Source organism: Stenella coeruleoalba (genome assembly GCF_951394435.1).
Source record: "Stenella coeruleoalba genome assembly, chromosome: 1".
In the NCBI taxonomy this organism is placed as follows: Eukaryota; Metazoa; Chordata; class Mammalia; order Artiodactyla; family Delphinidae; genus Stenella; species Stenella coeruleoalba.
The window spans coordinates 145365497-145388736 of NC_137169.1; the positions used below are offsets into that span (position 1 = coordinate 145365497).

The following is a 23240-nucleotide window of genomic DNA, read 5'->3' on the forward strand; positions in this document are numbered from 1 at the left end:
GGGTTATGGTAGATTTAAAATTTTCTTTTCCAAATTTGCAATGATATACCTTGTATAATTAAAATTAAAGTGGGAAACTTTCCTGAAGAAAATTGTCAGTCTTTCCAAAATGAAATTCTAATAATATGAAAATATGCAAAAATATCTCACTGTAACATTTAAAGTTAAATCCATGTTATCCTAACTGATAGTAAGAAATAAAATACATGCAGTTGAATTATTCCATACCTTTGCCAGCAGAGTTTTCCCACAGCCAGGGGGACCAGCAAGGAGGACTCCAGCTGGAGTCTCCAACCCAAAAGCTTTGAACTGATCTGGGTTACGTACTGGTGCCTGGAAAAAACAATCCCAACATCAATCTGTTACAAATGTCCACTTTCTACTGCATATTCAAATCATCTCTAGATGCCTATTTTCAACACTGACTGTGAGGCCTGAAGATAAGAACAGTGCCTGGCACAGAGTGCTTACCTCTGTTTCAAGCATGAGGTAAGTGGTGATAAATTTAAAATCCCTGCTCTTGAAAAATTCATACTTAAATGTAAGTTCTGAAAACATTTTAGATACAGTATTTCAACATTTTAAACTCAATTTTTAGAAAACGTAGATTTTCTAAATCTATAATCTAAATCTATAACCTAGATTTCTAGGTTATAAAGATTTTAAGCAATGGCCCCCTTTAAGAAATCAGAAGCAGCGGTACTCTGTGTAATCAAAAGCAAGAGACACCTGTTCACTATCATCTCCACATATTTTCTCTTTCAGTAGTTACACACCTCTAAATGGATCATACATCATTAATGAACCATGAAATGATCAGGGAAGTGGAAAAGTAAGAGTAAATGAAAATCCAAAGTTTCACGGGCATTAAAACTGCTTTGACCCTTATGAGCATGATCAAGTTCAGAAAGTATTTCTCAAATAATTTACTTTCGGTTAAAACCTAAAATGTTTTCTTTTCTTTTCTTCTTTAAACTCACTGCCATAGAATTCAAGCACAACCAAAAGAAAAAATCTAAAGCAGATCTCAGAAGAATGAAAAACCATCATTGGGGGCTTAATAATAATACAACAGATAAAAGAAAACATATAGTTAAGCCAATTTAGACATACAACCTAGTACACACGCATGGTCGTTTACCCATCACACACGCCAACAACAGTTAGCGGCAGATATACCTACCAATATTGCCATGGTGAGCTCCTCTCTAATGTCTTCCAGGGCACCAATATCTGCCCATGTCACATTAGGGACAGTGACAAAGCCTTCCCTTTTAGCAGAGGGTTGGACAGAGGATAGAGCAACAATGAAATCATTCAACTCAAGGCACAGCCCTTGCAGCTGCTCCTCTGAGAGGGGATCTTGGTTCCTCAGCAACCCCAAGAGCCTTTGCAATTCATCCTGAAAGGGAACAAATGAGGGGGAAAAAATGAAAAACCACAAAGTTTGTTGAAAACGTTATTGTTTGTACTTTAAAAAATTATTACTCCAATATTTCTGTAAACTACACGAACTTCTATGCATTAAAATAATTTTCTCTATTGACAGAGGTCACTTATTTTGCTCCAAATGGATTATTTGATTTAGTCAAGCAAAAATACATCGACTATCATCAACTATAGAAGAATGATTTTTATTTACTCTACTAGGGCTAGCTATAGCAAACATAAGCAGTTGGCAAATATTCATTTCAACAATCATGTTACTTCCATTCTTCATTTACAAATATTCATCAAACAGCTGAATTTTGATGAAATTAAAACAAAGTTACTCTGGCGGCAGTTTAATTTCATAATATGGCTCCGTGATAGTTTATCAACTAAACAGAAAGCAGGCAATTTGCCTAGTACGAATGAATCTTGAACTTCAAAGGCAGATTTCTTGCTTTGCGAGGAAAATGAAAGAACAGGTGTAGAAAGTAACTGAATAATTCAACTTATAAAAGCCTAATTTATATGCAATATTATAAAAGCAATGAGTTTACTATTATTTTTAACAGATATCATTGTGGTTCCAAATGAGTACGGAACAAACAAATGATCTGAAAACAAAAGACTTAGATCTAACCTGCTCTGGAAAGTAGAGGCCGTGTAGCCTCGGGCAAGTCACAATCTCTTAAGCTTAGTTTCTTTGATTATGAAATGGGAAAAGTAATGATATTTACTTAACAAAGTTATATGGAGCAAGTTATATAATATGTAAAAGCGCCCTGTGCCAGCTATAAAATGCTATATAAATGTTATACTGAGTTTTCATGACTCACAAAACTCAAAATTTTAACAGATCTTGGATAATAAATGTCCCTCTCACATTCTCAGCACTGTCCTCCAGCACCATTTGCAGGTAGGGACAAGGATATGGTTGCATCAGCAGACTATCTTAGTATATCAAACCAAAAGGTAACCTGGAAATATAACAAAATGCCAATGTTCTCATAAGAGCTGGAAAACATTTTCTGTAAAGAATTAGAGGAAACACCAAAGGCTTTATGGGCCATGCGGTCTCTGCTGTATGGACGTCTATGCGAATTCAGCTGTGAAGTGTGAAAGTAGAAAAAGACTCCGTGTCAATAAAGGCGCATGGGGACCTCCCTGGTGGCACAGTGGTTAAGACTCTGCGCTTCAATACAAGGGGCCCTGGTTGGATCCTGGTCAGGGAACTAGATTCCACATGCCTGCCACAACTAAGAGTTCGCATGCCACAACTGAGGAGCCCACGAGCCGCAATTAAGACCTGGCGCAACCAAAAAGAAAAAAAAAAGTATTAAAAAATAAAATAAAAAATAAAGGAGAATGGCTGTGCTCCAATATAACTTTAATTTACCAAAACAGGCAGTGAGCAGGTGGGCCATAGTTTGCCAACACCTGCTGTAGATTTCATAATCATTATTGTAAAAGGAATTTATTCAGAATCAACTGAAAAAAGTAAAACAACTTGTACTTTTGAAATTATAGACACTCTGGGTGTAACTGATAATTATTCTAAAGATACAATGCCAATGAAACAAAATCATAAACCTCAACTATATTGACACTTGCCTGCTTGTAAGATAACACATATTAAAAATGTTTAAATGACAGTTTAAGGGACCTATAGAGAAAGCACCTGTGTTTTAGAAGTGGGCTCAGTTCCAATCCTTTCTTCCTGGCCTCCTTCAGAGGGCAAACCTTCAATCTCAGGATTCTTCTGCTGCTGCTCCTGCAGCTTCATTAAAACCCTGTTGACTGCACACATGGCTGCCTCTCGGCAGAGTGCCATCAGGTCAGCACCAACGAAGCCCGGCGTTAGGTGTGCTAAGTGACGAAAATGAAAAGTTTCGGGAAGTCTTACTTTTCTGCACAAAGTTTGAAGTATTCTGTAGAAAAGACAAGGAAAAGAAATTCAGATTCCTAACCTACTAGTAAAAACAAGTCACGGAATATATTTATTTGAAGCCTTTCCTCTCTGTCAATGGTATCATAACAGGTAATAAGATCAAATAGCTCACTCATTCAGCAAATGCTAAATCGCTATAATATATCCTACCTTATTCGAACAGGGGTTAATATATACACATATCTGCTTTTTTAGAAACTATATTAAATTCTGTGAAGAATAAAAAATTGGTTTTTAAAAAATATTCTGCCTTTAAGAATTTTACGGTATTACAGAGGAAATAAGACAAATGATTTATGAGGATATAAGGTAAATTCTACTTTTAGAGTAGTTTAAATGGACATCTGCCAGCAATAAAAAAGTCTCTAAACTCAAAATCAACCATTAATTTTATTCATCATGAAAAGTTATGCTGATACAAACTTTAATATCCAATTTTATATCAGGACAGTTATTTCTCCAACTTCATCTTTATTTACTGCTCATCCTTTGTACTTATGTGTGAAAAATTTTGCTCAACTGAACTGGCAACATGGTATGTGTCAATGAAATATGGACTCTGGATAATTATTATTATTAAAGGAATACCTTAAACAATTTCTGGTAAGATTTACTGAATAAAACTTAAAAGCAGTAAAGATATTCAGGACAGAAGGTCTGATGCCAGGAACTTCCCCGGTGGTCCAATGGTTAAGAATCCATCTTGCAATGCAGAGGACGCCAGTTCGATCCTTGGTCAGGGAACTAAGATCCCACAGGCCATGGGGCAACTAAGCCCATGCACCACAACTAGAGAGCCCGCATGCCGCAACTACAGAGCCCACGTGCCACAACCAGAGAGAAGCCTATGTGCCACAACTAAAGAGAAGCCCACACGCTGCAACGAAATATCCCACATGCCACAACTAAGACCCAAGGCAGCGGAAAAAAAAAAAAAAAAGGTCTGACGCCAGACCACCTGAGTCTGAATGCCAGCTCTGTCACTCTCTGTTATTTCATTTTTGTACTCCAGTTTTTCCATTTGTTAAATATATATTACAGTAGCACTTAATAGTAGGGATGTTAAGTGAATACATGCAAAGCTCCTAGAACAGTGACTGATCCACAGTAAGTGCCCGATAAATGTTTGTTATTATTATTAGTTACATATTGTGATATTATAAATTAACTTGGACAAGAAAATATATTTTGAAATTTCCAAATTTGTAGGAGACTAATATTTTCAAATGTCAAGTTACTGGAGAATAAGTTACTATACAAATGTCATTTGGGATCATGTAAGTGAATAGAATAGAAGCAGATAAACATTTCTGACAAATGAAAAACAATTCACTTTGATACTGTAAACAATAGGAGCCAAGAAGAAGTCCCATTATAGAACTACTTCCTAAAGATACAGACCTGATTTGCTGCTATGCATAAGAACACTAAGAAATTTAGAATGTTAAGAAAACTAGCTAAGATAAAATAAATATCATCCTTTTCAGTTACAGTCTACTCCTGAAAAAATGTAATTTTGGTCATCATACTATAACGCCACAGGAGGAGAAAATAACCATTAAGAGATTTCCAGTTTCAACATGGTTGAGTAAAAGTGTTTCAGCAATATTTCCTCCCCACCCCACCTCCAAAACAAAAACAAACAAACAAAACAAGAACAACAAACAGGAACACAAACTCCATGGTCAAAGAACCTAGGAAATTATCTGTACTCTACTCCCTCACCCCAAACCCCCCCATCCTATCCTGGAAGTACGGCAAAGAATTTGCAACAGAGGATCAGTCTTTATCTCCGTGAGGTCTTTAAAAAGCTATCAACACTTGTCTTAGGCTATAGGCTTCAGTATGGCTCTATAATAAAGACAGGTATCTACACCGATGTGAGATATTGAAGGAAACAGATATTTGTGTGGGGGGGGGGTGCTGATATATGCATATTTTACTACCAAAGAAGACAAAGGCCACCCACCATGGGTCTCTCTGTGTCAGCTCTAGCTGGTGCCCTAAGAACTATAAATCCCTATATTCAAGTATTAGGAATTCCCAGAATAAAAACTCAGGTTTAATAATATAGTTGACTGTAAATGGGATGAGTATTAACTAATTTTTAAAAAATAAACCTTTTATTTTATAAAGTTTTAGATTTATAGAATTAGTGCAAAGATAGTTCAGAGAACTCTGTACACCTCATACACCTCTCCTGTCATTAAGGAAAATTTTCAGGATTACTAGTCCAGTATTTTGTAGAATGTCCTTCAACTGGGATTGGTCTGATATATTTGTCATGATTAGACTAGAGTAAAGCATTTTTGGGAAGAAGACCACAGAGGTAAAGTGTCATTCTCATCATATCATTCATTATCAAGGATACATACTGTCAACACGACTTATTGTTGTAGATATGAACCTTGACTACCTTGAGACAGTGTTTGAAAGGGTTTTCACTCTGAAGTTACTCTTCCCTCCCTTTCCATACTACACTCTCTGGAAGTAAGTCACTTACGTCTGGCTCACATTTAAGAAATAGGGAGCTATACTCCACCTCCTTAAGGGCAATGCAACCACATAAACTATTTGAAATTCTTTTGCACCAGAGACTTGCCTATTCTCACCCATTTATTTATTCAATCATTTATTTCTATCAGTATAGACTAACAAACACTTGACTATCTGTAATCTTGAACCAAAATTTACGAAGAAACTTGTGGAGAATGGTAAATGACCCTGCAGAGGGCACAAAGTCAAAATTAACGTTTTGCAGAAAGGTGCGCTATTGAGAAGGAAGTATATTTGTCTGGTGGAACCTCAAAGACCATGAACCAGAGGCACCAAAGTGTTGAACTACAGAAATTAGGGCCACAGCAGGGAGCCAAAACACAGAAATTATCTGAAAATCTGCATAAGAAGTCTGAAGACGCCACATACCCTCCACCCTGTCAACCAGCAGGAGACCAGCAATGTACCCTCTGGTGAAACTGAACCAGGAGAGGGAAGCCCCAGGTTTGTGGACAACAGTAAGATCAACTCCATCAGAAAAAAAGGTCAAAGTCTGTGTCCAGTTGCTCAACCTCCTGCCCCTGCCCCTGTCAGAAGACCAGCAGCTAGATGGACAGCCCCATGGTGTTGTCTGAAGATCTTTTTCTGAAAAATCTGAATTGGTTCAACAAAAAGAATCTACAGAAATAGATATTTGGAGTTTTCTAGCTCAAAAGTTAGCTGGTCATATGACTGCCTTACAATCGCACTCACACTTCAACAAAGTAGCCTGTATTGCACACATGCAATTAGCCTCACTCTTAAGCTGCCAGCATGAAATAGTAACAGCTCTCAACTGTCAAGACTTACCACATGCCAGGTCCTGTTATTATGACTTTATAAAGATAGCATTTCTCACTGCAGTATAATATTCAGACCCAAACGAACACATATACATACACAAAGAAAAAAAAAAAACTTGGAGGAAACAGTGCAGAAAAAAATTGTAAGAGGGCTAGCAAATGAAAAAAAATTGGCAATCATGAATTTCAGAAAAGTTACAAAGGTGAATAAATGAAATGTGATCCTCATATAGGAACAATATTTATAAAGGTGAGAAATGAAAATGCTAAATATGGATATAGTCAAACTTCATAATACAACTACATACTACAAATATATTAACACGTTTGGATATCAGATAAATTATTATTTGTTAGGTATATAAAGGCATTGTGTAATGCTAAATAAAAAGTCTTTATTCATTAGATATGGACGTATTTATACCTGAAATGATATAATGCCTGGGATTTGCATTAAAACACTCCAAGAAAAAAAAAGTGGGGGATAAATAAAATAAAACTGTGAAAATGTTGATAATTATTGAAACTGGGTGATAAAAACATGGAGGTTCATTATTGTGACTGTTCTAAAAAGCATGTTTGTAAATTCTCAACCCTCCTCTCAGTGGAACGTGGGGCTATGACTCCTCTTCTCAAATCTGGGCTGACCTGAGTGAGCAATCAACCAACAGAGAATAGTGGAATTGACGCTATGTGACCTCACTTCCAAGGCTAGAAGATCTGCTGTAGAGACAGCTTAGACCTCAATGTCCAAGTCCAGGCCACCCCCTCCGGCATGGCCCCGGGTGGACTGGTGACCGGAGGATGCAGATCCTTGCTCCCAGGACCTGCCTCTTCCTGGGCCTCCTGGGGGAGAGTCACACGTCCAGGTGACAGGGCTGGGGTGTGTTAAGAGTGGCTGGTTTTGACTGCTGTTTTTTCCTCCCTTTGATGTAATGTTTTACAAATCCTGAGGTCAAGAACAGCAGTGCTGCCCAAGCTCCCAATGCAGGGGGCCCGGGTTCCATCCCTAGTCAGGGAACTAGATCCCACATGCATGGTGCAACTAAGAGTTTGCATGCCATGACTAAGGAACCGGTGAGCCGCAACTAAGGAGCCCATGAGCTGCAACTAAGACCCAGCACAACTATAACATAACATAACGAAACATAACAAAACATAACATAAAATGAACAGCAGTGTCACTTCAGCCTGTTTCCTGCAATCCTCATGCTGCAGCCCTAACCTGCCATGGACGAACCCTTCCACCCTGAGGCTGCCCGACTCTGAGCAAGCCCACACTACCCTGTAAAGGGTGCCACGTGACAGGCCTTCAGCGGACAAGACGAGAAAGGGGTTGGGGGGGGCAGGAACAGACAAGATCAAATGATAGGTATACAGATAGCTAAGTAGGCAGACAAGCACAGCCCCGCTGCCCCAATCCTCCACATGTTCTAGCTCCAGCTAGAGTCTCTGCAGCCACGGGAGAACCTGAGACATAACCAGCTGGCTGAGCCTCTCTGAATTCTTTATCCACAGAAATGGTGAGAAATAATAAAAATAAACTTGGGGGTGCTTTGTTTTGCAAGAATAGAAACCGAAACAATTATATTAGACTCCTTCTGCGTAAACATTTTACATAATAAAATGCTTTTAAAGTTCAGAAAAATACCAATAACTACCTCAAAAACTTCTTTTCTTGCTATGTGCCAAATATTATGCTAGGTCCACTGATTTAATTCTTACGAGAAGCCTTCAAGTTAAAGTATTATTATCATTTTACAGATCAAGTAAGGTCTTGTTATTATTACTATTACTGTATTTCAGATAAATAAACTAAAGCTGGGAAATGTTAAACATCTAGAAAAAAGCACAGGACATACGGGCAGCGCTTGGATTCCCAGATAATTTCCTTCAATGACTTAAAGTTCCAGCACCTACTGAAGGCCTCTGCACCCCCGTCTCACCTGCCTCTGCCCTCTTCTCCACTTCATGGACGGTCATGCCCTGGACCTTATCAGCACCTGGATCTGTCCCACCTCTGAAATCACTAGCTCCAGCATCTCCTCTTTGCTCAGTCTCCCACACACCTGTTTTCAAACCTCAGTAGGTTCTCGGATTCACCACCGCCTCATCAAATAGTCCTATTTTTACAATTAAGAGTCCATAGTCTCTTTTTTTCTTTCTTAATCTAAATTCTAAATCTCTGCTTTCTCTGTGCCTGAACCTAGAATGTTGAGCATTGCTATGGGAAAAAAAATCATTAAACCAGCCCTACTGGTACCATTCCATACCCCAATCCTAAACACTGCCTGAAAATCCTGTTACCCCAGCCAGTTCATCTCAAATTAGCCAAGGAAGTAATTTCAGACCTTCATCCTCCTCAAACCTCTAACCTATCCATCATGAGCCTCACTTTCATCTGAAGATCTCGCTTTTTAATTCACAGAGACAACGCCCTCAATTTTCTAGTACCAAACTGATAATCCTTCTTGCCTGCATATCCATTCTTTCTCCCTTTACTATCATGTCAACAAATTAACCCTCGTTCTAAGGCCAGCACCGATACATAAGCTCTGACTCCCTGCTCCTCCCATTTCTCCTTCCCATCAACCCGTAAGGACACCACTCAAGCTTCTCCCACCTTAGAAAAGTCCTCTCTAGACACCCCATTACCACCTCATGAAGCCACCACAACCTTCTGCCTTCTCCCTTGCTGCAGACTCTCCTGAGTGAACCGTGGAAGTCTGCTGCTCTCGCTTTTTCAGTTTCCCTTTACTCCTCAACCATTCCAACCTGGAGTTTACCTCTACCATTCCACTCAAACAGCTTTTTGTTAAGGTCACTGGTGACCTCTAGGCTGCTCAATTCAAAGACACTTTTTCAGCCCTCCCTCCCTGGACCTCTCATTCCTCCCTCTGGAAACACAGACTTCTCTTGGCTTCCATTACGCAACTTTCTCTTCATTTTCCCAATGCTTCTGGCTGCTCTTCCTACACCCTGAGCCTGTTAGCCTCTTCGGGCCTGTCCCAGAACCTCTGACATGTTCTCTTCACACTCTCTCTGGACAATCTCATCTACTTTCTTAACTCCAACTGCCATCAATACATTGATGATTCCTAAATGTTGGCTTCTGTGGAGATCCAGACTCATTTGTCCAATTGCCAACTTGACATCTCTACTTGGACATCCTGCAATTGCCTCTAAACTCCATCTATCCCTAAATCCTCTTCTAAAATCTGCTTATCCTCCAGTATTTCCCACCCCTTAAGCACCTGAAAACCATCAGGTGCTTAAGCGAGAAATCTGGGAATATTTCCCTCTTGTTCATAGCCCCCACCTCTCCACACATATATTCTATTGATAAACATAACTTATTGATTCTACTTCCTAAATGTCTCCAGTTATCTCGATTTGCACTCCCACCTCTTTAAGCCCACCCACCATTGCCTCTGGATATCACAACAGCTCCCTCACTGGGCTACCACAACCCATCTTGCTCTCCTGTCATTCCTTATTCACACTGCAGCTACAGCGACCTTCTCAAAACAAAAATCTGTCTCTATCACTATCCTGCTTAATTTAATTGCTTCCTACCACTTACAGAATAAGTCCAAAACCCTTACCAAGGTATCTGTGAGCTGGATTCTGTACACCTCTGCAGCCTTTCCACATCCTATCTCTACTTCTATAGCCATATTCTTCTTCCAGTTCCCTGGACACACTAAGCTCTCAGTCACCTTAGGGCCTTTACACATGCTATTCCTACCAATACTCTCATCACTCTCACCATGTGATCAGTTAATTGCTATTTATTCTTTGAGTCTCAGCTTCCTCAGAGACGTCTTTAAGAACCTAAGAACCGCCAGACCGGGACTTCCCTGGTGGTCAAATGGCTAAGACTCCGCCCTCCCAATGCAGGGGGCCTGGGTTCGATCCCTGGTCAGGGAACTAGATTCTGCATGCCACAACTAAGACCAGGTGCAGCCAAATAAACAACAAATAAATTAAAAAAACATTAAATTAAATTAAATTAAAAAAAAAAGAGAACCTCCAGACCATGTTAGCTTTGCCTGATATATATATCCTCCCTAAGACCCTGTCTTTGTCTTTTTGTACTCATCACACTTCTGATTATTTAAAGTGGTGACTGAAGTGCCAACCATTGTGTCTCCTTGGTAAACAACAGGTGCTTAAATATTTCTTCAATTAATGACTTCCTAAGAATTATTATTTCTAAGAATTATTGATAAAATAAACACTGATGTAATTCTATTAATATATTAATTCTATTTATATAATTTCCCCATCTTAGAATTTAACTCATTAACATCTGCATATAATAATATAACTAGTTTGCTTCTGCCTTCAGAGCTAGACAAAAGTATAAAAATAAGAAAACTGTATTCTGCCTTTGTCAAAGACTCAATCAGAAATACTCTTCCGGGACTTCCCTGGTGGTCCAGTGGTTTAGACTCTGCGCTCCCAATGCAGCGGGCCCGGGTTCGATTCCTGGTCAGCGAACTAAGATCCCACATACGGCAACTAAGCCCACACACCACAACTACTGAGCCCGCGCACTGCAACTAGAGAAGCCTGTGCGCTGCAACAAAGAGCCCGAGAGCCCCAACAAAGACCCAGCACGGCCAAAATAAATTAATTAATTTTTTAAAACTATTAAAAAAAAGAAAGAAAAAGAGAAACACACTTCCTTAGGAGGGGAAATTCGTGTTTAATGGGTATGGAGTTTCAGTTTTGTAAGACAGAAAAAGTTCTAGAGATTCACTACAATGTGAGTATATATAACACTACCGAACTGTACTCTTAAAAATGGTTAAGGGCTTCCCTGGTGGCGCAGTGGTTGAGAGTCCGCCTGCCGATGCAGGGGGCGCAGGTTCGTGCCGCGGTCTGGGAGGATCCCACATGCCGCGGAGCAGCTGGGCCCGTGAGCCATGGCTGCTGGGCCTGGGCGTCCGGAGCCTGTGCTCCGCAGCGGGAGGGGCCACAGCTGTGAGAGGCCACAGCTGTGAGAGGCCCGCGTACCGCAAAAAAAAAAAAAAAAAAAAGGTTAAGATAGCAAAGTTTGTGTTTTTTTACCACAAAAAATTTTAAAAAAAAACAAAACTTCTTCCTTAAAAAATTCTACCTCATAATTATATTCAAGAGCTATCTTCTTTCAGGCTTGACCTTGCTCTTCCCCATTGGCCTTAAACATAGTAAACATTTAATACCCCTCTTTAGTCTCATAAAAATTCTTCCCCTAGCCGTCTAAGACTTAGCTAGACGATTACAGCCTACATAAAACACCATGTATGCCTATAGAATTTACTTCCTGAATCTAAAATGGAGTTTGAACAAATCAACAAAAGGCAATCATAAATAACTGTAGATACCAGAAACAGATGGATTTTATTTATTAAGTACAAAAGAAAAGGTACCTTTAGAGGAGAGAACTCTGACAAATTTTTCAAGTGATCAAACTTAACATCAGCAACGATACAAACTGACACTACAAACTTCCTGAAATGTTCTGAGACACCTCACCATGAATGTAGCATTCTTGCTCAAAATATTTAACCCGAATCTAATCGTGAAAAAGCAATCAGATAAATTTAAGTTGTAGAGTGATCTACAAAAGACTTATCTAGACAATTCAAAAATGTCGATGTCATGAAAGTACTCTCTCCCCCAAAAAGGCAGATTCAAGGAGATTAAAGGGACATGCCAACTACATAGTAGGTTTGCTCTTTATTGAATCCAGGGTAAAAAAAAAAGCTAAACAAAATGAAAGATTAAAGGTACAATGGACAGTTTTGGGGCAACTGGGAAAATTAGAATAGATTGTGTATTAAATAATATTATTGTCAGTGTTAAATTGCTTTAGTATGGAAAATGGTATGATAGTTACACAGGAGAAGTATTTACAGCTAAAGTGTCATGATGTCTTCAACTATCCTTCAAATGGGCTGGCAAAAAAAATAAAATAGGGCTTCCCTGGTGGCACAGCGGTTGAGAGTCCGCCTGCCGATGCAGGGGACACGGGTTCGTGCCCCGGTCCGGGAGGATCCCACATGCCGCGGAGCTTAAGAAGAAAATGTCAATGAATGAAAAGTTGAAGTCACATTAATCACTGGGAAGAAGGTAAGGATGACCTGTTCCTTTCGAATGCTTTCTCCTGTCCAAAGTGTCTTCTGATCACTTTTATGTTCTGCATTCATGAAGTCTCCTGTCCTTCACCTCTTCCCTTCTCCACTGTCCCCTTAACTATCCTTTCACTACATACCACTTTCTCTAAAAGCCACTGGCGATCGTGTACAGCAATTCAGTGTCTAACTTAAGCTGAAAGTCATTGTAAATACGGTATTTCAGGGCTTCCCTGGTGGCACAGTGATTAAGAATCCGAGACGCCGCCACGATTAGAAGCCTGCGCACCGCAATGGAGAGTAGCCCCTGCTCACCGCAACTAGAAAAAGTCTGCGCGCAGCAACGAAGACCCAACTCAGCTAAAAAAAAAAAAAAAATACGGTACTTCAGCACATTACTAGATTTTCTTTACTCCATTGCCTCAACAGTGCCTCCCGAGATATTTTTGTTACTGAGATATTGGTGGGTGTTTCTTTGCTCTATGGACATTCAACCCCAATTACTAGGAAAGGTTGGTCCTAGAGCAAACAGACAGCTTTCAACTTTCTGGCTACCATTTAATTATTTGTCAGGGAACCTGTGACCTTAGGCAGATAAGTGCAGCAAGTTAAAATACTTGTTAAACTCAGATTCAGCCTGCATGTGGACCAGTGAGCACTATTCCATAGCTCTAGACACTCTCCCTAGGCTGATCGGCCACCTAAAAAACACAAGACACTGTTAATAAGACCAGATAAATGAGTATGGATACATAAGTCCAATATCACTATTGAAAAAAGCAGCCTGAAACAACTGCCGTATTAATGAGTAAATTGTTTTCTTAAGCATTAATTTAATGTGGGCTTTTTCCTTTCCAAATCAATTTCACTGACACATAAAGAGAGAGAGAAAGAAAAGGCTACATCATATTTCTCAACCCTCATTTTCAAAGAATTCAGTTCAGATGATGTAGTGGCATATAAACTTCATTCTCTAAGAGTATACCTTTCCCTGGATGCTTCATCTGGGATACCTAGGCATATCTCTCGGTCGAACCTTCCTGCACGTCGCAAAGCAGGGTCTAAGGAGTCTGGTCGGTTAGTAGCTCCGATGACTAGGACCCGAGCTGTAGCGGCCATGTCATTCAGATCTAGTAAGAACCAGACACAGGATGAGTGGTGAACAAGACACTTGACATTAAGGATAATAATGCTTACACAAGTCATTTACATGGTTAGAGAGAGAGTATTACACACTGATAGCAATATATATATATATATGTATATAAAACTAACATTCACTAAATGTCTAGTATGGTAAAGATGTAAGGAAAATACAAACTTTGTCCTCAAGCAGCTCAATCTATTTGAAGCACAGTAAGCATAAACAAAGCACCACAGTGATACGATGGAAGATATGAATTCAGACTGAGGAATCAGGGAGAACTTAGGGAGAAGGTAACATTCTAGAAAAGGCTTGAAGGGTAAATAGGATATTGATAAGCTGAAACATAGGTTAATGCAATTTTACATGGAAGAAATGGAATGAGCGAAAAGCACAGAGGTACAAACAGGTGTAGCATGTTAAGACAAGGTGAGTGGTCCACCAATAGGGAGCCTTGGCAAGACAGAGTAGTATGTATCTCAAAACAGACTCACGGCACTGAGATCGGGGAATACAATATAGTCTCCAGTTGCTCTGGCCTAATCCAGATACAGATTTTTATTAATGGACAGAATGCAGGGCCTAAAGTGTATTTTCCACAAGTATTATTTCTCTCAACTGAACCAGGGGTGACTAGCAGAGAGTCTGAGGTTACACCGCCTCACAGGTAACTAAGTCCTCTATCAGCCAAGTAGTGAGGAATTTAGAGTACATTCTTTTGCCAACAGGAAGCCATGAAAGGTTCCTCTGGTAACATTTGTATTTTAGAAAGATAATTCTAATAATAATTTTGAATCGAGTAAAGAGGAATAAATGCAAAAAGAGTTTGTTGTGATTTGAATACAATAATCAGGTGAGAGATGAGTGAAGGCAGGAACATAGGAGATGAAAACGAAAAGCCCAGTTTAAGGTCCAAGTTGTAGATAGAATCAAAAGCACTAAGCAAATGATTCAATGTGAAGGCGGAAGAGAAGGAAGAGACAAAGACAACTCAGTTTGGATGCTGTTAACTTAAATATGGAATACAGGAGGGAGGTCAGACATGCAGAAAGGGCCACAGGGGAAGCCAGTGGAGCTCTGGACACACCGAATGTGAGGGCACGTGGGACAGTCACCTGCAAGTATCTGACAGGCAGCTGCGAAGATGGGTTGCAAGCCTACCAGAAATGAAGATTAGAGATGTAATTTGATGGTTTTTCAATGCACTGAACAGGAGATTGTTGGGAAGTGGCGAGGGCAAGAAGAAAAGAAGATCAAGTGTAAATGCTTATGGGATATCTTTCTTTAAGGGATGGAGAAAAGGAGGCAAGTAAGTGAAGGAAAGCAGTAGGGAGTTGTCAGAGAACAGAAGGACAGAGAGTGTTACTCAAGCCAAGTGTGATAACAACGACAAGGACAAGGTAATCACAGTATCAAATGCTCTCAACCACCACCAGTAACACTCACTGGGTGCTCACCCCGTGCCAGGAACTACTCTAGGTACAATCGCTACCCCCAGATAACAACTGTAAGAGGTGGGTTCAGAGGGGTGAGGGCTAAGAGCAAACCAAAAGATGTGGCCAACGGTGATCATCAATGGGTTTTCTATGACTGTTTCAGTGGAATGGTAGAGGCAGAGAGACAACTGTAGGGGTGGGGTTACAGAATAGAACTGAAATAGAAACATATTTAATTGGCAGTGACTACTCTTTGGATAAATTTGGATTGAAAAGAAAAGAGGCATAAGGTATACGTTTGAACGAGACAAAAAGCTCTTTAATACTTTTTGAAAACTGAATAAAAGGAATCAGCTTACAAAAGAGACTCACGCTACAAGAGGAGATCCCTGAACAAGCAGAACTACTTTACAGAAAACGAGGTGACACCTCAGAATTGACGTAGCACCACGAGCTACAAACTTGCAGTCACAGGAAGATGTTCCTATGCTGAACCCTCCCTGCACTAATGCTGGTATAGAGCCAAAGCTGTTCCACTGCTGATTCAGGGATGCTTTCCGTCTCACAGCTAAAACAATGACCAAGGGTAGGAGTCTGCTTCCTTTTTCTAGTTCACGTTGCTCAGACACTACAGTCTTGGTGATATGCTCTGAACATAGCAAGGGTTAATAACAGAATTCAACAAGAACAATCATGGAAATCTGTTAAATCTTCAGTAATGAAAATATCCTTCCACAGGAAGTCAATACTTAGTAACACAAGTGCCGTTTCAAAAGCTAGAAAGATAAAAATCAGACCCTAGCTAGGATTGGCCACTTACTACAAGATAAATCCCATTCTTTTTCTCACTTTTAGAGGATCTGATCATTTTAAATTGAAGTTACATTAGTCAAAAGTATGAATTTCTGATTATTAAAAAAATGAAGTTTTACTTGTTTTTACACAGAGTAAAAAAACCCACAAAAACTAGTTAATGTGTTTCTGGGATAACAGCTCTCATAAATAAAGTATTTGTGGTAGCTCATTAATTGCACATGTATAAACAAACATCTGGATTCTGGCCTATGCTTTGCTAATGACTCACTGTATGTATCTGGCCCTTAGCTCTCTGTGCATCAGTTTCCTCATAAACAAATGATGATATTTTAAGATCCTTCGCAGCTCTTAATAATTAGAATTATGTCTGAGTTTAAGTTTTTAAAATTAGGTGAAATTAGTTTTTTTTAAGTGGTCTCCTTAATTATCTTGTTCATATTAATTTACCTAAAAGTGTTAACTTCTTACAATTTCAGATTTATAAACTCTGATTTAATAATAAGGTTTTACAAAATTCTCAAACCGTAGGGAAAAAAATGACCACGTGGTACAGGCTATTTGGGGAGAGAGAAAGAAACAAGTCCCCGTAAAACTGAGTTCCTCCACTGAGTTTATGATTAACATCTCTATGCAAAACTTTATTCCCTTTCTTGTCCCACCCCTGTTCCCCTCAGGATTAAGGAGTATCAAAGAAAAGGGAGAACTGAGAGCGAGCAGGACTCTGCAGAGCCCTCCTGCGTACAAGCCCCTCTGTGTCCTCTGCTTCTTGTTTGGCCTTTGCAGAGTTCTAAAAAGTGAACCCAAGCAGCTAACAATTACAACAACAGAGTCACAGGACTCCTAGTTCCTCCAGAAGGGATATACAGATAACAATCTGATGCATACCTTTCAGTGGTTCTACACAAACTAAGACCCTCCACCCAGTGGAGGATGGTAACTACATGCTGACCACAAGCACAGAGCCCCCAGACTGGCTGGTGATTAAAATTCCCAAAACATCACCCTGTTACCTTTCCACCAACCAATCAGAAAAATGCCCAGGAGCTGATCATGTACCCTGAGACCCTCCCCTAATATCACCTTTAAAAAACCTTGCCTGAAAGCATCAGGACTTCGGGTCTTTTAAGCATTAGCTGCCTACTCTCCTTGCTTGGTGCCCTGCAATAAACACTGTGCTTTCCTTCACCACAACCCAGTGTCAGTAAACTGTCTTTGGGCAGCTGGGCATTGGGCAACTGGATCCAAGTTCAGTTCAGTAAAAGGATGACTATGTAAGTTGAATTATTTACTGTTTTCCTTACTTTGGTTTATAAAGGGGAAACTTAAAACACACACAAAGACACACCAAAAATCCCAACTAACAGGGCTTTCAGTAATGTTCTAGTAATAAGTAGTCTGCTTAATTCCTGTACTTGTTCATTTTTCCACATTTTAATATCTCTGAAATCAGAATGCTTATACTATCAATGTGATAAGCGTTATGTCATACTTTGATTGGTGTTTTGCCATTTTCCTTCTCAGAGGTACATAAAATAATGGTGTATCTTATAACTGATAACAAATTAGCTTCAATAAAATAACGATAATTCAAAACACAGTCCTGGAACTTCCCTGGTGGTGCAGTGGTTAAGAATCCGCCTGCCAGTGCAGGGGACAAGGGTTCGAGTCCTGGTCCGGGAAGATCCCACATACCGCGGAGCAAGTAAGCCCGTGCGCCATAACTACTGAGCCTGCGCTCTAGAGCCTGCAAGCCACAACTACTGAGCCCACTTGCCTAGAACCCGTGCTCCACAACAAGAGAAGCCACCGCAATGGGAAGCCCGCGCCCCACAATGAAGAGTAGCCCCCGCTCGCCGCAACTAGAGAAAGCCTGCGTGCAGCAATGAAGACCCAACGCAGCCAAAAAAAAATAAATGAATAAATTAATTTAAAAAAAAAGAATTGATGCAGATATTTAAAAAAAGAACATAGTCCTTAAAACATGGCAAGAAAATTTTACATAAAAATAAAACAGCAGAATAAGCAATCTACAACCTAGCATCCCAAGGAATGCAAAATATGTATTACTTCAAACTTTCTTATGTACATAAAACATGCTATTTCACAGTAGGTAAGATTTAGTTCCAAAAGTTCTACTCGTGCTGAGTCCTTTCCTCCAAATTTGTATCCAAAAACCATTAAACAAAATTGAAAAACAAATTACAGATAGGAAGTAATTGCAGTATATTTAACAAAAGATTTGTTTCCATAATATATTAAAATACAATATTCACTCAAATTTTTTTAAAAATTCAATAGAACAATGGGAAAAGGATGAGAAAAGGGACTTTGTAAATAATATGAATAGCCAAAAAAGTATGGAAAGATGATCTACATCAATGGTAATCAGGGAAATGCAAATTACAACAAAGATACCAATTTTCATCCCTCAGACCGGCAAAAATTAAAACAATTCAATGTTGTGAAGGATCTGGAGAAAGAGTGATTCTCGTATAGCGCCGGTAAAGATGTAAATGGCAAAGTCTTTTTGGAAGGCAATTTGCCATTTCCTATAAAAATTTTAAATGTACACTCTTTAACCATTGCTTCGTCTTAGAAAAATACATGTGTATCAAAAAGGACCATTTAAGGATATTCCCTACAACTTGTTGTAAAGCAAAAACCAAAACAACTTGAATATCCATCAAAATGGAAATATTTAAGTACAATGTGATAAATTTATCCTAAAGGATACCAAGCAGCAATTAAAAAGAGGTAGATACAAATGCATTAAAGTGGCAACATTTCCAAGAAATATTAAGATACAAAGGGCAGGTTATAGAATAGTGTGTATGGTGCAATCAGAGTATTGTAAAAAGCAAAACAATGTTACTGTATTTATACATGTGCGTAAATGCATTAAAAATAACTGTAAGATATACTCCAAAAATTAACGATGCAATCTTTTATGAAAAGAAAAAGATTTCTGCTTTTACTCTTTTATGCTACTTGAATGTTTCATATCTTCACATCTTACACTAAAAAAAGAAAATTCATTTTCTTAAAATGAATTCATTATTTCAAACTGACCGTCCATGCAGGTTAGGAGCTGGGCTACAATTCTTCGTTCCATATCTTTTGAAGCAACTTCTCTTTTGGGGGTAATAGCGTCAATTTCATCAATAAAAAGGATACATGGTGCATTTGACTAGAAATAAGAATATCACAAAAATACAATCATAAATGTATTCCCTGTACTGTAGCATAGTTAAGTATATACATTTTTTCAATCTTAAAGTTCAAGGATCATTCACCAAAAGAATAACCCTAAAGAAGGCAGTTCACAGTGATTTACTTCTGATTTTTATCTGACTTAGGAGAACTGAAAGGATTAAAAGAGAACAGTAAGAGACTACATATAGGATAACACATTTATAGTCTTCTTATCAATCCATGTTCTGTGATGATAAAACTACTGAAATTCTTTCGTAAATTAGGCACATTTGCTATGTTCTGAAATTTAAAAATAGTAAGTTTATAAATTTTAAACTAGAAAAACTAAGTTCACTACAAACGTTTCATGAATGTTCCTACCAACATAAAAACATCCAAGCTTTTCCCTAGAATCTGCTATAAGAGGAATTTAGGAAGCACCAGAGGCTTTGCTTTTATTTTTTTTATTGTGGTACCATCTTAACCATTTTAAGTGTATGATTTAGTGGCATTAAATACGTTTACGTTGTTTTCATCATCCCCAACTGAAACTACCAGAGGCTTAGTTTGAAGACTACATTGAGTAAGAAAGGAGGATAAAGTTCCAATACATTCAGTGTGGACAACGATCACCTTCAGTCTTTTTTTAAACATAAACTAGATAGAGTTCAGAGAGAGTTAAGTTAAGATACAATATAAGCAACAACTACCTGGAATAGTCAAATTCACAGAGGCGGAAAGTAGCACAGCAGTTGCCAGGGGCTAGGGGCAGGGGAAAATGAGAAGTTAGTGATTACTGGGTACAGTTTCAGCTTGGGAAGATGGAAAGTTCTGGAGATGGATGGGGGTGATGGTCACATAACAATATGAGTGTGCTTAATGCCACCAAACTGTAAAAATGTTTAAAATGGCACATTTTATGTTAAATATATTTTACCACAATAAAAAACAAACAGATTAAGAATCAGTTAAAATGAGAAATTTAAATAAAAAGATGTGGACTTACAATCTAAAGCACAGCTCATCCTTAGTTATTTAGTTAGGAGCGACACTGATTATGCTAAGAGTCAGACTGTCAGCCTGGCTAAGATATCTAAAAAGTGTGTGAACCACTGCATTTTAAAGGGAAGGAAATTTGGTCTGCCACTAGCTGCCTCTCTTTCCAATCCTCTTCATGATAATGTTTGCAAAGGAGAACCTCTGACTGCTCGACACATTACCCAGTTACAAAAGAGTAAAGTTACAGACAGCAAAGGTCTCAGAAAGCAAGGGCAATAGTATTTGTCAATGTTCTGGAAAACTGAATGAGAAAAAAAGGAAAAAAGAATAAATGATGGTCATCAGAATTTAGCCTAAAGCAAGCATGTAGTTTTCAACAAAGAACGATTTGATCTGATTTTACCTTTTTGTTCTCTGATTCACACATACCTTATTGTACTGACTTTCATCAGGAAACAGGGGGTCCAGGAAAGAGGGGAGCTAGACCATACATTTACTGAGCATCTGCTGTTAGGCATAGTACCAGCTCAGTACTGGTTCGAGAGAGATATAAACACACAACTAACAAACTAATTTTGCCCTTTGTCTCTTTTATCCTCATTCATCATTGTGTTTACCATAAACACGAAAGTTATTACTTGTCTTCCAGCTGTGTGCCAATTAACAATCAAATCAAGCTCATTTTGGAAAACAGGTAACACCTGAAAGAATTTAGATTTGCTCTGCACAGTACCCTTCCCACCCTTCCTCTGCACCTTCCTTGTGCATCCACAGCTTTTCCAATGACAGTCTATGTTTGAGTCACAGGAAACATCCTGACCAGGCTCACCTGTGTGAATAACTGCAGGAAGGAAAAAATCAACACATCCCTTCTGGGGTCTGACCAGAACCAGGACTTTACCTCTTCCCCATTTTAGAATAAAAGAAGCCTTCTTTTTCGTTGGCTGGCTTTCCAAATAAAGTCTCTATTCCTTGCTCCAACAACTTGTCTCCCCATTTACTGGCCTACGGCAGCAAACAATACTAGCTTGGACTAGGTAACGAATTTTGCTACATTCTTGCCATTTAAAAAAACATTTTCAAGTACTGATAAAATACACTTTCTCTTCTAATTTCCCATCAGCTTTGCATTTCAGATGCATTGGCCATGTTCACCAGGCCCTATATAATTGGGGTGCAAATGATGACAACATAAATTTAAACTTTTTGCTATTTTTTAGTTTTCAACCAGTGATGACTAGTGACTGCTCAAGTGAGCACGTCATAGCTAACGTTTTTGGCTTTTGCTGTGTGCTAAACACTACATTAAAGATTTTATATGAACCCTCTCATTTAATACAATCAACAACCTCATGAGATTTAAGTAGTATTATTAACAGTTTACTAGTAAGGAAACTAAGGGTTAGAGTGGTTAAATCTCTTGCCCAAGATTACACAATTAGTATGTGGTGGCATAAGGAACTGAACCCATGTTTCTGACTTGAGAGTACATTTAACCATAACACTACACTGAAGATAAAACTCTCATGAGATACAAATGTCATCTTCCTCATAAGTTCTTAAGCATCCAAATTTTGATAACATGAATTATAATCAGAATAATATCCAATCTGTAATTTCTCTGGTAACAGAATTTTCTTTTCACAGCTTCAATTATACAAATAGAGAAGAGTTTATCCTGGCATGTCCATGGGTGCTTTTATAATGTGATAATCCTTAAATGTTAAAAATGTTCACACTGCTTACAGGTTGTTCGGTCAAACCTACGTTAAGGAAAGTAAAAGTGAAAAAAGTATCACAAAGAAAATCTCCTTTCAGCATATCGCTATTGGGTATGACAGCCCAGAACTTCTCACCAATTACGTTATTTTCAGATTAAACAGATTATTTTATCCAACAGTCTATGTTAGTTAATCTACTTTAAACATTTAGCCACCATGAGTAACAAACTACCATGTTTAGAAAAGAATGGCCAGTGAACAGGTTAACAAATACCAGCGTTAGAGAAAATAGGATCTTCCACGTAGCCTTATATTTGAACACCTAAAATTAGAGCCATTAGCTGACTCACCACAGCTTGTTCAAATAGCTCTCTCAGCTTCTGTTCCGATTCTCCAGATACTCCAGATACAATCTCTGTAGCAGCTACTTTCAATATTGGAAGGTCAAGTTCCTATGCACAAATATATAAAAGAATGACCAAATTGTCAAATTTTCACTTCCCTACTTTTTCCTCACTCAGTCCCTCTCTCAAAATTACATTTTATAAATGACCAATTTTCTGAGGAACCTCATCTTGTGTTGGTCCAATGAAAAATATTACCTAAAAATCTAAAATTTAATCCAAACACTTTGACTGGATACCTTTTTTTTTTTTGATGATAGAGAAATGGTTTATTCTTTTTTTTTTTACAATGGTGCGTTAGTTTCTGCTTTATAACAAAGTGAATCAGTTATACATATACATATGTTCCCATATCTCTTCCCTCTTGCGTCTCCCTCCCTATTCCACCCCTCCAGGCGGTCACAAAGCACCGAGATGATCTCCCTGTGCTATGAGGCTGCTTCCCACTAGCTATCTACCTTACGTTTGGTAGTGTATATATGTCCATGCCTCTCTCTCGCTTTGTCACAGCTTACCCTTCCTCCTCCCCATATCCTCAAGTCCATTCTCTAGTATGTCTGTGTCTTTATTCCTGTCTTACCCCTAGGTTCTTCATGACACTTTTTTTTTCTTAAATTCCATATATATGTGTTAGCATACGGTGTTTGTCTTTCTCTTTCTCACTTACTTCACTCTGTATGACAGACTCTAGG

The 23240-nt window shown here is 38.7% G+C and overlaps 1 protein-coding gene across 1 annotated transcript in view; it reads right to left on the reverse strand.

The window, feature by feature from the left end:
* The window catches only part of NVL (nuclear VCP like), a 97913-nt gene that overhangs the window by 58833 nt on the left and 15840 nt on the right, over positions 1-23240 (reverse strand). Inside the window, exons 10-15 of the mRNA XM_079912131.1 lie at positions 22495-22596; positions 19302-19419; positions 13822-13966; positions 3107-3356; positions 1184-1402; positions 229-333 (exon numbers count right to left, since the gene is read on the reverse strand). Coding sequence (XP_079768257.1) covers positions 229-333; positions 1184-1402; positions 3107-3356; positions 13822-13966; positions 19302-19419; positions 22495-22596 — 939 coding nt within the window. The remainder of the gene's footprint in view (positions 1-228; positions 334-1183; positions 1403-3106; positions 3357-13821; positions 13967-19301; positions 19420-22494; positions 22597-23240) is intronic.